Below are 16,828 nucleotides of genomic sequence, written 5' to 3'. Positions count from 1 at the left end.
AGTCTATATATTTATTTGTTTTAAAGAGATGTATTTACTTTATTTATTAAAAAAAGGCTCAAGCAAGTTCTCTTATATATTGTTTAATGAAGAAGTGAATAAAAACTTCTAACCAGTGGAAGGTCAGCACGGGTGGGGTTTATCGGAAAAGGGGTGGAATTTATAAAAAAAAAGATCCCCTCGTTCTACCTCATACATTCCCCTCAGCCCTCTATCCTCCCATCCTCTCATCCTCCGGGGGATGACGGCCCTGCGTTTCCCTCGCTCGAGGACGCCCCGCTCCGCCAATCAGAGCGCTCAGAGGCGAGGGGGCGGAGCTATCCTCCGGAGTGAGTGTGTGAGTGAGAATGAGTGGATTCAGTGATTCCGGCTCCATCCACACCTGCAGCTGGATGAAGAGCCAAAGGGAAGAGGGGAGCGTTCACTGGCGCGCGGCGCTTTATTGGGAATAATGTGACGGGAGTGATGGAGTGACGGAGTGATGTTCACGATCATGATCATGATTTATCTGAATGATTTTGAGGGACTCGTTTGTGCTTCGTTTGTATCAGAAGATCGTAGAATGGAGGTGAAATAAGCATAAACAAACTAACAGACAGAAAACAAGATAAAAGAGACAGCGTGGCTCATCAATGCTGCTGTTTACTTTCTGGATCATAAGTTGAGCGGCGATGCGCGCGCGGGTGAGGATATGATGAAGATAAAGGAGATGATGGTGATGAAGATGGAAGTGATAATGATGATGAAGATGATGATGATACGCGGCGCGTGGATCCGGAGGTGTCTTGAAGGAGGGAGAAGAAGATGAAGACGAGGATAAGGAATAAAGACGATTAGCTGATTATGTTGATTATGAAGGTAATAATGATGAAGATAAACATTATGATGAAGATGATGAAGAGGAGGAGCAGCACTGTGGAGTCGTTCGGAAGTGAAGTTTCCTCGCGTGGCTCGTGCTCCGGGACTCCTGGATTCTCCTGTTAAACTTTTTTTTCATGCTCCTCGTGGTCGGTGGAGCGGAGATGTCGCCCGGACGACCACCCGCGAGCTCAGCGAGTCAGTCCCGCTGCAGGAGGCGCCGGCACGCGCGCGCTTTCTCCACGTGAGACTGTCCCAACCAGCTTCGCTTCTTTCAGCAGGGGGACCCGGACCTGGACCACTGTGTGATGCTCTGAAGCTGCACTTTCTTAAACTTGCAAATCTCAGTATAGAAAGTCTAAAAGTCAGGAGGATAACGCAGGGTGATGGAGCACTATTAATAAACGTCATGTGGACGTTTAGACGCATGGAGCTTTCTGCTTAACACGAGCTCGTTCTTCATTCAGGAATGATAAACTTTACTGCGGAGAGAAAATGCTGCTGGAGCGCGGCTCGCGCATGACCAGCGCTCAAGTTCACTGAAGGCTTCACTGTGGATGCCCCGCGCGCACACAGCCGCCCCCTGCAGGTAACCACTAACTAATAAAGTTAGAATTTTTTTTTTTATCTCATCCCTGGTTCTTGAAGTTATGAAGTTAAGGTCTACTTCCCCTTTACGCACTGGCACTTTTCTTTTGTTTTCCCTTCTACCGTGCTAAAAATAATAAATAAATAAATAAAAAGAAAAGAAAAAAACATTCTCCCAGCCGAAGTGAAGGTATTTGAATAGACTTAATCACTGTGTTCGGATAAAGGTAAAATAGGCGGTGAATGTTTATTTATTATTTTTTTCCTAATAATGACTATTGGATTATTATATTATTATATTATTATAAATGAACAAAATGTCTTAAATTTAATCTGAACTGAAGAAGCAGGTATAGTGTAAAAGTTTGAGCAAAATTGGGTCCGAACAAATAAGGTGGTCTCTCGGTCCGGATCTACTGAACTATGAACTGGTTTGTTTGCAGTGTGAAAACACTTTACATTCTAGATTGGTCGTACTTTCGAATCAATTACAGCACGCTGATGCTGAGTCAACAACCCATTCACCAACAGACGAAGCGATAGAACTGGTGTTGTGCCGAAAGCAGACTCGTGACACTTGTATCTGCGGTGACTTTTGATTAACCCTTAATAAACTCTTAATTAACCCTTATGAACAGAAATAAAGTAAAATTGAAAGTAATCCGTTACGCTCATTCTGCTACGTGATGCTCCGTCACGCAAACGGAGACTGATTAGATACAAGACCTGGAAAGACCAGGCAACTCTGAAAAAAAAACGGACCCGACAAAACTCTATAAACCAATCAGTGTAAACTACAGGAAGATGCAGCCCTCTAAAGTGACGATGAAAGGATGTAGTCCGTACATTAAACTGCAGTGTAAAACCAAAACTAACGAGACTAAATGTAGGCTAGACATTGTAACAAACACAGAGACCTTCCAGCTGTGAAAAATACAGAGCCAGAGTAACCACAGGCTGAACTTTAACAGGACAAACGCAGCCGTGATCTTGGAGAATTGGTTTTCTTGCTCTAACACATCTATTCAATGTGAATCAGATATGTCAGAGCAGGACAGATGCCAAACTATTTAAGACAGAATGAGAAAGCTCCAGAATTGGAATGAGGAACCACTGCTTTGGCCTATCACCTGAAAAAAAAAAGTATTTTCTTATAATAAATTATTAATCTTATAATAAAGGCTCTTTATATAAAAACAACGAAAATACTTCAAGAATACTTTGAGAGTGTGTATGTACCAGTCAAAGCCTATCTACTGTATTTATTCTTCTTTTTCTTGTACTAACAAGCTCTATTTAATTAAAACTCTTTGTTCAAGTTGAGTCTGTCTAAGAGTAGACTTGTGCTCAAACTATACACAAACGGTCTAATAATAACCCCACAGGAAGAGAAGTGTTATTTCAGGCATCATTTGTTATAGGATCGGATTAGATTAATCCTTTTTTTTCCCCTCCGATATCCAAGCCAGCATCATCTGCTGATATCAGCCTAATGCCAATACACATTGCCTTTGCTTAAGTGTTCTTTTCTAAGTTTTTACTAAGCTGTGTCCCTTGAAATAATTGCTTTACATTTTTTTCAGAGGCTAATAAATTGATTTCGCTGCATCATGGTTAGTGAGAGTCCTGACTTAAGTGCATGCTACTTTAAAGGATTAACTGTATTACTCTGCATTACTGTTTCTCCCCCTCTGATTTTTCATCCAGCAATTTCTGCGGGTATTGATCAATTTCACTTCCCACTGACACCAATATTCCATCTGTATTTTAAATTTATATTCCACTGTGTGTGTGTGTGTGTGTGTACACTGATCAAGCTTAACATTATTACCAGCTTTTTGTTTCCCTTATCCATTTTTCAGATCCACTGAGCATCTAGGAGCCCTTTGTAGAGCACTTGCTGGAGTTTTTAAACACTGTATGCACTCTATTAGACACTCCTACCTACTGTAGCTGCTCCACCTTGTAGATGTAAATTCAGGGACATAAGCTCATGAGTTGTTGCGGAGTTTGTGTTGGTCATCAATAGTCCTTCACAAGAGTTTAAAGTATGCTGCCTACAGCTCTTTGTGGACGTTTCTCAGTACAGAAGTGACACTGATGTGTTTAAAACTCCAGCAGCACTGCTGTCTGTATCTGATCCACTCATACCATCACAACACACACTAACACCTCATAGACTGCTATGAAGTACACTTTCAGTTTAATGTAATTTAGCATACTTCCAAAATACTTATTTCAAAATATACTTAGCAAAGTGTGCTGAAAACAACTGTTACAGTAGTTCCCTTACAGTAAAATGTATCACATAACTTTTTAGAAAGTAAATTAAATTACTACATTTATAAAATTCAAAGTAAATTTGTATATCAAAATATATTTATATGTCCAATGAAATATACTAGAAGTGTACTTAAGCTACTTACAAAAGACAGAAACAAGAAGCATATTTGTACTCTAATGTAAATAGATCACATATATTTTACATCAATTCTTAGTACATTCTAATATATCCTAATATACCTGGTGTATAACAGTGATACTGTTGTAACACTCATTGAACATATTATAATTTTACTGTAAGCATATTTAAAATGACATGAAGTAGTACGTTTTAATGCTACTTAAAATATTTCATTATTTAAAATAGTTCCTATTTAGTACAGTTAAGAACACAATTTAAGTAAAAATGTTGTACTATTTTTAAGTTTCTCCATTTTAGCACTTTTAAATAAACTGATTAATAATGTGGCTACAAGTACACTTCAATCTACTTTTTTTCACTAGGGTGGTCATACTGTAGTGCCTGATCAATGTATATGCATATGTATATATGTGTATATGTTTATGCTTATGTCTATATGTTTTCTGACAGTATACTACAGTGCTGCTATGAGGCTGCGTGTTGAGGGTTGACCTCCGGCCCTGCCTGGCTTCTCCCTGTCCCTCCGCCGCTCCTCCCAGCCCCCATGCAGGCTAAAAAGCGCTACCTGCTGGTGTCTGCGGGGGCCTGCGTCCTGCTGCTGGCCTACCTGTGGACCCTGCAAGTCGCTGAGCTCCAGACCCGGAGCCCCCCGGAGCATTTCTACAGGCCCTCGCAGATCCAGCCCGAGCTGGTGGAGCCCCCTCTGAGGCCTTACCTGGACGGGGCGGAGGAAGAGGAGGATGGACCCCTTGTTCTGCACCAGCACGCGTCACCCCGGGAAAGGCGGGAGATCCGCAAGAACATCTACAAGAGCCGCCGCTGTCGCATGGAGACGTGCTTCGACTTCAGTCGGTGTCAGAGGGCCTTCAGGGTGTACGTTTACCCGCCTCAGAAGGGAGAGGTGGTCTCCGAGAGCTACAGGAAGATCCTGGCTGCAATCGAGGAGTCCCGCTTCTACACCCGAGATCCTGACGAAGCGTGCCTCTTTGTGCTGGGGGTCGACACCCTGGACAGGGACCAGCTGTCCGCTCAGTATGCTCAGGATGTACGGGCCAGGATCCAGAGCCTTCCATTGTGGAACGAGGGCAGGAACCACCTGATCTTCAACTTGTACTCTGGAACCTGGCCTGACTACACCGAGGATTTAGGCTTCGATGTGGGCCAAGCCATGCTGGCCAAAGCCAGCGTGGACGTGGGGAACTTCAGGCCACGTTTTGATGTGTCCATTCCCCTGTTTTCCAAAGACCATCCCCAGAAAGGAGGAGAAAAGGGTCACCTGACATCCAACAATATCCCACCCGCACGGAAATACCTGCTGGTCTTTAAAGGAAAGAGGTACCTCACGGGCATTGGCTCTGAAACCAGGAACGCTTTGTATCATATACATAACGGGGAAGATATGATTTTGTTGACAACCTGCAAGCACGGCAAGGACTGGGAGAAGCATAAGGATGGCAGATGTGACCGAGACAATGAAGAATACTCAAAGTAAGTGTCCTGGTTTACTCTTAATGCTCTTGCTGCTGGTCCGTGCTTGCTTTAGCGAGACTGCGCTTGTGGATTACTGTATCACATAAGCTGAGCATTACATTACTGATGCAAAATGAAAGTGGTTTTCAGTTTTGGCAAGGAGATGTAGAAATATTACTTGTACTTAATTTTGCCTGTACTCTATATATAGTCAATAAGCGTAGACCTGTTTGGTGTCTGGTGTGTGTTCTGGTACTTAAAGCAACAGCATGTATGTGTTGAGGAATTAGAGTTAGAGAGGATGTGGCAAAAAGGTAGAGAGCTGTTCGATCCAACAAAACCTAAAACTAGGGCTGCACGATATCATACTAAAACTGAATATTGCAATATTTTTTGTTCTGCATTATATTGCAATATTAAAAAAAAAAAAAAGATTTTTCCAGAGTAATTCAACATGCCATGATGTTTATAATGCACTCCATGCATTAAAGATTGCACCAATCAAATATGTAAATTTGCAGTTGGTATATGTCATAAAACATAAAATGGTGCTAAAATATCCTTTTATAGTTTTATTGTTTTCCAAAGCTTTTCCAGATTTCTTCATTCTGATCCGGTTTTAGATTTTTGCCTTTTTATCTTAAATAATTTTTTTTCAGATCTCAGTTGTGTGATTTTATCCGTGTTCACTTAATTACAAACATTACAGGGCCCTACGCTGCATATCCTGCGATTGACAATGAGCTTGTGTACATTACTGTGACAAAATATGTGACTATATACAATATATATTTCTTTGAAAGATTTCCTCTGGGTGGACAATAAAGTAAAATAAAGTAAAGTAAAGTAAATGCTGAAACGATATATTGTGCAGCCCTACCTAGACCAGACCACTCTGTATTTAGAATGGATTTATTGTACATGTTGGAGGGGTGGTTGTAACAAGACACTGATAGTAATCTTTTGTCTCCTCTAAACTCAGGAATACTACTGCTTTTAGTTTAGAGAAGAAAATAAACTAAACTCAGGAACTGCTTCTTTAAGATTAATTACAACTATATTACTAGTATTGTTTTATGTATAAAATGGACAAAAGCAAGTTGTGTTTTATAGCTAAACCAGTAGAAGTGGCCACAGGAATGGATGAATCTTTTCTGTAAGCAAAATATTTCTTAACTAATTGATCACATTTGAGTAACCTTGATGTCCTGAACTGTTCCTGCAAGAAGAGTCCTGCTGTTAGCATGGCTGAGCTGAAGCATCTGTTGAATAAGAGATGAATTTTGAGAAAGGAGTCGAGGAGTCACTGTTTTTTTCTTCCTCGTGGCGCTCTTCTCAGAATCTGAGCGCATCAGTGTGAGGTTGTCATGGGAAAAGACCCTGAAAGAGAAGTAGTGTTGCTGCGCTGAGTTGGCTGGGGTTAAAGAGAAGCAACATAGAGAGGGAGAGAGAGAGAGGGGGTGCTTTCAGTTTAAAAAAGCTACAAATTCACCACAAAGTCTGGAAAATGTAACAGTAGAATGGCTGTCAGCAGCTGCTGGAAAGTTCAGGCTGGCTAAGAAAAAAAAAAAAAACTCTTTCGTTCTCATGTTTGTTTCACATCTTTACTTATTTTATGACTCAGCGTCTTCAGAGCTTTTCCCGCTGCTGTTTTTTTCCTGTGTGTGTGTTTGTCCTGGGGCAAGTGCGGTACATGTAAGTGATAATCCAAAAAAAGACTCTTAACTGAGCGTGGTGTGTCAGCACAGGAGCTGAATTGAGACACATTGCTATTGTCGCGCTTTGTGGAACACATTCTTTTCAGGGATAGACTGGAAAAAAGTCTCTCTCTCTCTCTCTCTCTCTCTCTCTCGCAATCTCTCTCTCTCTCTTTCTGTATGGAACACACACAGCCACCAAATCACAATCGCTGTAATCTCAGTAATCCGTTGCGGATGTGTGGGATGGCTTGTTTACCCAGGTCCCCCATGGGAAGAGTTGGCCCTCATTGTCCTGGGCCGCTCTGATTACATTTGTGTCAGTGGCTTTTCCGACTCGCTCTTTGTTACGGAGGTGTGTGCGCTTCGTGTCGGCGCTGGTAATGCCCATTCCCACCCTACAAGCCGTGTCCATGTTCTGCAGCACAGTCACGGCCACAGGGAGGGTGTAGCACAGGCCTATTATTAAAACCCAGACACTTCTTCCCATAGCCGGGGATATACGGCTTCTTGCGTTGGAGAATTCCTTCTGGAAGTCTTTTCCTGCTGATAATTGAACTCAGTAACACTGCATATTTTTTACAGTGAAGTGAAAAGCAATAAGTAATGAAGTAACACTGTTCTTTTTTTTAATTACAGTGAAGGGTCTCACTTCCCTCACTAGCTTTTTTTTGGCTGTTTTTTGTCTTTTTGTTAGAGAAAGCTTAATTTGATGCTACATTTAAGGAGAGGCCATCCTTTTCAAAGGGGATAAAATATCTTAGTTAATAAAATCTGTGTATACCTCACATGCAACCAGTTATTTCTTGAATTCATTATGAAAAAAACTGTTACAAGTTACAAACAGGGCCAAACACATTAACACTCATTGTTTTTTCTCTACTGTATGTAGGCCTAATAGCCTTACTGTGCCATATTTCTACCCACCTTATGAAGTGTGATTCAGATTTGCATAAAGTTCAGTAATTCCCTAACAGCGTCTTTGTCTTTCTTGTCATCAGTTATAATCGCAGCTGCTGCTACTGTTCTCTGCACTGTTCTGCCACCTGCCTCCATAGAAAATGAGTGGAACCTGAAACAAAACAGGCCACTGCAGTGGTGATACAGTGTAATTGTCAATTCCTGAATCAGGTGTAAGAAAGGATCCATGTCATGGTAAAACTAAGTCATTTTTCTCTCTTTTTTGTGAGTTAGTTGAGATGTATAAACATGGTCTTTCAAAGAAAACATACTATCCGTTCACCATTACTGTCCATTGGTGCTGGGGTGGTATGGCCAAAAATGTATATTGCGATATTTTTCAAGATGCTGATAGTTTAATGGAATATCAAGGTATTTTTATTATTATTTATTTATTTATTTCTTTTTTTGCATGACTGGGCTTTAATATAGGTTTGTGAGTCACTGTACTGTTAGGAGTACATATAATATAAAACAATAAAGCTTTAAATTAAGGCTTTAATTAGGATTGGGTTTACTTTGTCCCACAAAATTACACAATAATGCACCTACAGATGTGTTGTCAGACTACATCAGTTTTATTCCACTAATTTATGCTGAAAGTATACATTTTAGGCTATATATCACCCCCTGATGCTCATTGCTGTCTTACACCCCGCAAACAACCTGTTTTCACGCATTGTGTCTGCTTCATTTAAATAGCAAAAGAAGCTTATAAATATATCTACAATTAGTGTGGTGGTCTGGAAGTGAGGTGGGTTTAAGTTCATTTCTGGCATATTGGTATCTTGGCACCAGAAAACACAGGTGCACCATTAACCGAAAAAAAAAGAGTAGAAAACAGTCAACAGTTAGACATTCATTACTATCTTGGCAACGCAGGCGTGCCGTGAGCTCTATACGCGTACACCTCCACTCCTTACACACACACACACACGCACACACACACACACACACATGCAAGGACAGCAGAGAACAGACTTAATTTTAACATCAACAATAAAGAGAATACAAAATAAAATAACATTGCAGTTCCTGTAAATCACCTTGCTCTCGCACCTTCACAGCATGAACACGCATGTCATTTTCCTCTACTGAGAAGCGCAGAAGTGCTGCACCAATAAAATACCAATCCACCAAAGTCAGAGCGCACCTGAATCTTAAAGTGAATCGCAAGTCAAATGCTAACTGGCTTTCATTTCATGTTACATGCAAAACACACCCATGATTAACTAAGAGAATTAGTACATGCCTTCTGTGTGCTTCGTGCCGTGCTTACTGTACTTTTCCCATCATTATGATAGCAAAGACACACTGACATGCCCCAAATCAAGCTGCACTAAAATAGGGTCCTTTAGCTTAGGCCTGTCCTTACGTATAATGTATGAAACAGAGTTCTTGACAATGCACAGCCCTATTTGAACATTGATATAAAAAAAAAATCACTTTAAGTGACCATGCTGTACAACAGTGTTGTCAACTGTCTGTGTAACTTGTGGAGTCACTACAACAAATGTACCCAAAATTACTACTGTACCTTTTCTTAACATTGCACAAAGAAAATCCACTCTGACAACTCAGTTTCCCAGCGCTTTCTACCTTTCAGCAGCTTTTCCTCTGGTGTGCACCTGCTGGCCCACAGGAATGATTGGACTGTACTGGGGAGGGGGCGGGAGTGCAGTGAACCAGCCTGCTGAGACGGACGGCCAGTGGGCAGCGTTCCAAACGGAGCCTGATTAGTTTCGGAACAGGGCCCTGCGAGCCATCGCTCTGTTCCTAGAACAACACTCGCTGAAAGAAGGGTGGACAGAATGCTTCACAGCTACATCGATCATGATCTGATACACTGGTGGACCATTGCCCAGGATAAGTAAACACTCTCTAAAGGCCTGGGTGCAGTGAAGTCTCTCTGAATGCAAATTCTTTCTGGAGATTTTGGAAGCTTATTGAGGCTGCTATTGTCTGATATGAAAAATGCTCTATTTTTTTCAGGGTTTGTTATAAAAATGTAGCTAATGCCTGGCATGACAGTGACCTCCAGTAAATAGACTCTGAGTTGTGGAACCTTGACAGCTTGATTCACTATTGCAGGAGAAATCTGTTACAGGAAATGTGCAGGAAATACAATATGATAATGGCTCAGATAAGCACTGGTGGTGCATTTATTGATAGTGCAAACCACACAATGCACATATCATGTGTATTGTGATATTGTGATTGAAAACTGCAAAAACAGTTAAGTTCTGGGTAAATGCACAATTATTTTCAGCCATAAATTGTCAAAAATTGCATTTTTGTTTGGTTGAAATGTAAAAAAAAACTACATAATTAAATAGGCCTGCAGTAATAAGTTAAAATAGTTTATTTTCTAAAATAATGTTAAGGTTAATGTGTATTAAAAAAAGGTTAGGTTTAGATTAGGTTTTGTCCTATTGTGAAATAAAAAAAAATAGTTGTTTTTGTTATTTTACATTATTTATTATTTCGCTTGTATTGTGATATTGTGATTGAAAGCTGCAAAAACAGTTGAGTTTAGGTACAATGCACCATTATTTTCAGCTATAAATTTGTTTGGATGAATTTAAGAAAGACTACACTGCCGAATAGGCCTGAGGTAAAGTCAAAATACAGTAGTCTATTTTCCAAATAATATTATTGCTAAGGGAAAATTAGAAATAGATTACAAATGCTTTTGTTATTTTGCATTATTTGTTTGTTTCTTCATTTTTTACATAACTTACAAAATAATAAAAAAAGAATCAAAAATCATTTTTTTTTTTGGTTTGTTTTCTTAACTAACATATTCACTACTAACAACTTCACACTGAGGGTGGAGAAACAAAGCTGGGCCATAATTTTTTTTGTATTTAAACTGTGAGAGAGAACGAAACTGACTGTTATTGATCAGTAATTCCCTCTTTAAATGAGGGCAACACTTGCAGAGACTCTTATCCACCATCCACACCAAACTCAGGAAGGTGAATAACACTTTTATTTTAATTACCAGAGAACCCAGCACAACTTAAACTTAAACCCACACATAGAGTGATGATGAACACACCTGAACACATACTGTATCTCAACAAATCAGCGTAAATGTCCATAAATAAATGCAACCATAAAAATAGTCGAGGATGCTATGACCTTCCTCGTGACTTCTGTACAACTCTCACACTCAGCACTACCACAATATAACAAGGAGTCTTTGCTGCCTATTTTATATGAAAACGACACATTGTATTTCTAAATGATAAAAAATACATTTTCCAATGTATTTTTCTGCATGCTGTACATTTTGTGCTGCTACTTTAGCACCTGTGCTAACGTATTATCCCTCAGCCCTGTGTTAAGATTGGCAGAGATCGTTTTTTTGACATTTTCCACCCTTCTAATTCATTAATTTAATTAAAAAACAGTCTATTATCCAGTATTGTTGTTTTTCTTCAAAGAGAACCACTTATTCACAGTATAACAAAACTGTACGTGTGATCTGTGAAAGTGATGTTGATCTTGGCTTAAAGTGGAGTAATATATGAAGCGTTAGTCTGCGAATTAGGCCACACGGGTCTCGACCGGCAGACACTTACTGTTTAAATAAATTGAAAAGGATTTCAAAGTGGCGGTACAGTCAATAATTGGCCCTCTATTGAATTAAGTAGGAGCTGAGAGCCAGAGAAGGATAGCGTTAAACACACTCACACACTCATACACACAATCACACACACACACACACACACACACACACACACACACACACACTTCCCCAGTGCACCGCGGCGGATTAAAATGAGACTCTGATAACATCCCATAATTCTTCTACAACAGCCTGAGCTGGGCTGAACTGGGCTTGGCACACACTCACTTAAAACACACACACACACACACTCACCCACATACTAGAGTCAGTGGTTGATTTCATTTCATTATCGAGTGGCTGTGAGTCAATGAGAGGTCTCGCTCAGAGTCCCGTCAGGCGTCTTCGTCAGGTTCATGTTCATTTGCACCTGTGGGAGAAGGAGGGATAGAAGAATGGAGGGATAAGGAAAGAAGAGAAAAGGGCCCTGCGGATAAGACGTATTAGACGACTCTAAATTAGAGGCACTCGCGACTGGGTGCCTCCCACTGATTCATCACGCAGCAGAGAGAGCCGGGTTGTGATAGTGAGAGTGTGAGAGTGTGAGAGTGTGAGAGGTATGATTTGACAGAATATGAGAGATGGACACTGAGGAGGAAGTGGGCAGAGGAGGGATCCTACTGTGTTTTAATTAGCATGGCTGATTAACGGGACACACTCTTGCTCGCTATCAGACTCGCTATCAGATGGTCGCTATCAGAGGCCGGAAAAGACCTCCATACAGATTACAGACCTCCACACGGATTGCAGACCTAACTTGGTGCATATCTTGGTAAATTCAGCTTGATAATTGGGGGGGGGGGGGGGGGGGGGTCAAGTATTTCTTCTGGGTGTAAATGGAAACCAGTACAGCGCAGGCGCACGCTTCACTAAACTGAAGTCTTACAAATGTCTCCCTTCCTTACTGTAATGTCTACAGCACGTAAAAGATAAATTCATTACATCAGCTTATGTCGCACATACAACACAATGACCTTTATAGTCATAAATAATATATTACACAGCAAAATCCACAGTTAATCCTGCAAAAACACACACAACTACAACTACTACTGGCTGCTATATTCATCAGCTTTCTTGCCATTACATTTTAATTCAAATTCTACAGGATCTCTCCAACTGGAATGTTATTTAAACAATTTTAAATAGAAAATAACAATGTAACTGAAAACCCCTGTACATAAAGCTTTTGTCCCATCTAATTCACATATTCTGACACTGTAACTACAATATTAAATGTTAAGGGGAAACATACGAATGCATTTAAATAGCTTAGCTTATGCCTTTTAAAAAGCTTGGCTAATGTTAATTTTCAAAGTAGCCTAACCTTAAAAAAGTTTAATACCAACTAATTCCACACTAGGTTCCCTTCTGCCCTAAAAAACATATTTCCCTGCCACCTTAACAGTTTCCCTGCATTAAAACAAATTTTTCTATGTTTAAAACACAGTTTTCTTTTTAGACTATAGTAGATGATAGAGTTTCAATAGTTTTACTCATTTCTGCTTGAGTTGTTGTTTTCTAGTTCTCCTTCTAAAGACTTAATTCCCTAGAATGCACCTGTTTCTAACCTCTCATGTTGGATCACGTGACACGTCGGCGTTCTGGGTCACCTGACTTTCTAGATTGCCATTTCCTGTGTTCCTTTTTATAAAAACCTTTTCGTTTCTGTCCCCCGTTGTATTGTACTTTAATCCTTAGCCCTTCTACCCTCCGCTTCTTTTGTATTTTTGCTGCATTGTTACTGACCTTGTTTTGTTACTTGCTCTTCTGTTTCATTTTTGGATTATCCTGTGTAATTGGCTGTTCTCTCTTGTACGTTGTATCCTGCTTCACTTGGCCTGTCCCTCGTAATGCTAGTAAATATAATAATTTCATGAATCAACTTCATGTAAAGTATCTGCGAGTGTCTAACTCTTGTCTGGCTCATGTGACATTGCCTCTGTTCACAAATGAGCCTTTCTGTTAATTTCCTTAGAATTGTGCAAATCTGCATCAATTTTGACTTTTTTTGCATTCACACTAAATCCCTTCCTACCGTTATTCATTTAGATTTAAAATGTAAAATGTGTTATTTTCAAAGGCTATCTGGACTACTGGTTTTGAAGTAAGCTTACAATCATAAGATTCATCACCATGGCTTTATTGTTATCAAGTCTGACAGATTCTGCATTCTTTTAGGATCATCTAAGTGAGGATTGTTTCCCTCAGATAAGCAGATGAGTGGATATAGAGTGCATATTGATTTTTCAAGCATTCTTCAGTGAAGCACTGGATCCAGTTCTGCATTTATTTATTGTGGTTCCATTACAAATGTGAACATGGAAAGCCACTTTACCTCTTTATTTTCTCTTTATATATGGTTTGAATTATATAAAGAGAATGCCTTTTTTAATAGTTTGTCAAGATTTAGGTGCTGGAATAGAAATCTAAACAACAGGATCTCCCCACATCATAAAACACAGTGTTCAAAAAAAGCAATATAATGACTAAGGGTGAGTTTTTAGTGAAGTTTCTCCAGCACTGAGGTCGAGTGCAGCATCATTAGCATTAGCTGCTAACAGCAGGGCTAGTGGGACATGAAGGCTGCCCGTGTCACGTCTGGTGCTGTTAGCTCCTCTGTCCCTTCCACACTCAGCTCTAACGGAGGTTCTCAGGTCAACAACTACACTACCCAGAATGCACCGCCCGCTGACATCACGCACTCACCTGGTCACGTGACACCTCACCTGCTTCCTCCAGGAAGTCCCGAATACTGATTACTGGCACTATATAAGAGCACTCCACACAAACACACCCACGCCGCGTATTGTAGGTTCTCCTCTTTACAAAGCGTTACTTTATCTCTTGTCTCAGTTTATCTTGTGTATGACCTTGCTTTTTGTTTTCTCGACGCCGATTATTGCCTTTGCCTCTGATATTGGATTGCTTGTGTATTACCTGGACTGTGTTTTCACTACTGCCTCTTGGATTACCTCTGACATTGGATATCTCGTGTATGAACTCTAGACTGTCTCTCGTTTATGGTATGGTTTTTCTACATTGCTCTGGTTTCTGGTGATTACCCATTTTCCGTATCAACCACGTCTTACATCTGTTTATTTTTATAATAAACGTATTGTTTTATCAGTATCTGCACGTGTCTGCAATTCTGTGCTCACCATGACAGCCCGATAGCGATATATTGAGGAATCCGCTAGCAATTCTTCCGACGTAGCTTGTTTTAAAACAGCAAACACACAGACTACAATCTGATAATACTCACCTCTGAATGGTAAAAGAGCTAGTGCTGTGATTAGCAGCTAATGCTAATGCTGCTGCTCCCGGCCTTAGTGCTGGAGAAACTGTGAAATTTTTGGGAAAATTAATAGATTTTAAGTGTGTCTTATAGTCTTTAGTATAGAAAAATACTGTACACACAACGGTCAATATAGAGGTCGAACAGATTAACAAGGCCATGTTCATTTAATGTATGGTAGGTCTATAACGTAATTATCATATGTCCTGACATAAACATATTTTCACTTTTACTTTCAACCAAAATGAAATGTAGTTTCAGTGAACAGCTCTGACATTTTTCAGAGCTTTTTAACAGCATAACAGCATAGTGCTGTGTGGGATACAGTTTAGGAACAGACACACGGTCAAGCATTGCAGAGCTTAATAACTGTCTAGTGTTTCTTTATAGCCCCCTATCTTACAGCACATCTCCCCATTTGTCTGTAAGAAGGCTGGATGAAGAAGATCCAGCTGTTACTCTGCTTTAGAGAGCGAGAGCGAGAGAGCGAGAGAGAGTGTGTGACAGGGTGAGAGTGGAACAGGCCCACCCGCTGAGAGACTGCTAGTTAGGTATGATTTGTTCAGTAACAGTGTAATCTGTCAGTGGAAGCCTCGCTTTAACCTTCTCCCTAATGAGGCTCCCTCAACCTCTACAGCATCTGCGGCATCGCTGGAGAGGAAACCCGGCCTTTGGTCTGGCATTTCAGCACTGCTTTATTGTTTGTAGACATTTGTCTTTGCTGACCTCACTGTCGTCTGCGGACCGTGCTCCGTCTCTCTCCCCTCAAATGTGTTTTATAGATCTGTTTTGTAGCCTCTTGTCAAATCGCACACAGACGTGTTGCTGTTATCATCTGCCTGCTTCTTCTAGCAGTCGATGGCTTTCTCGTTTCTTTGAGTGTGTTTTTTTTCTTTCTTTCTATTTCTGAAGGTCCGTTCCAATATTTTCGGTCCAGGACTATTATGAAATAGTATCAGCTATATGTAAGTATTGTATTTTGTCTTTACTTTATACATATTTATTTGTAAGAGGTCAATTAGGCTAACTGCAAACGGTAATGCTAAGGCTGCTCCAGCAGTGCTAGCCAGGGTTAGCAGCAGGCTACAGGCTGATAATACTCACCTCTTTACAACCTGACTGGAAATATTCATACATAAGGAGCACTGATGATTTTTGGGAAAAACAAATTATTTAAAGTGCAAATGTTGCTAATGGATTATAAAGAACCACAGCATTTTAGCTGTTACGTGTCTGGTCTCCATGTTTGGGATAAATGCAGCTGATTGGATTATAAAACTTGTTTATAATTGAAGGAGGTTACCAGTTTTGTGTAGGAAATAGTGAGTGAGAAAGTAGAGCCAGGGAAAGGGAATGGGCCCTATGTGTAACCCCAGATGTTATCATCTTCCTTTATTATGTGACTTATTACTTATTATTTATCTAGATTTTCATCTAAACTGCAGCCTGTATGAATTTATCATTTCAATATAAAATCAAACTGCCCACAACTAGGCATTAGTTTAGCCAATTAGTCACTACAGCACACCCACTATAGTTTTGTCTGCTTTGTTCCAGGCCAGGACTGTAATGTAATAAAACTCAACCTGATCTTTACTGTAGATTAGTGTCCAGTTTCTCTTCTTATTTATTCCTATTAGTTAAAAAAAGAGATTCTCATTAGGCAGAACAAAGCTAAATTTCTTTTACATTGCTGAATAAGGTCTGTACAGCCTTGCAACAGCACATTTATATTATGTAGTGGATGGATAAGTCAGTGGCGGTGTGTTGTTGCTGCTTCTCTGATAATTAATTGATGTATTGAAATGTTTCTCATCATTTTAAAAAATAAAATTGTGACCAAAGAGAAAATAAACGCTCTTGAAGAGTTTGCTGGCCTTGGTACCTGACCCTAGTAT

The 16,828-nt window shown here is 40.1% G+C and overlaps 1 protein-coding gene across 1 annotated transcript in view; it reads left to right on the top strand.

The window, feature by feature from the left end:
• The first annotated feature begins 375 nt into the window (after window positions 1–375).
• Window positions 376–16,828, top strand: part of LOC103026919 (exostosin-1) — a 439,195-nt gene continuing 422,742 nt past the window's right edge. The window contains exons 1-2 of the mRNA XM_007229972.3: window positions 376–1,447; window positions 4,322–5,359. Coding sequence (XP_007230034.2) covers window positions 4,416–5,359 — 944 coding nt within the window. The 5' untranslated portion in view covers window positions 376–1,447; window positions 4,322–4,415. The remainder of the gene's footprint in view (window positions 1,448–4,321; window positions 5,360–16,828) is intronic.

Source organism: Astyanax mexicanus, chromosome 1 (assembly GCF_023375975.1).
Source record: "Astyanax mexicanus isolate ESR-SI-001 chromosome 1, AstMex3_surface, whole genome shotgun sequence".
In the NCBI taxonomy this organism is placed as follows: domain Eukaryota; kingdom Metazoa; phylum Chordata; class Actinopteri; order Characiformes; family Acestrorhamphidae; genus Astyanax; species Astyanax mexicanus.
This window is presented reverse-complemented; position numbering and strand designations above follow the sequence as displayed.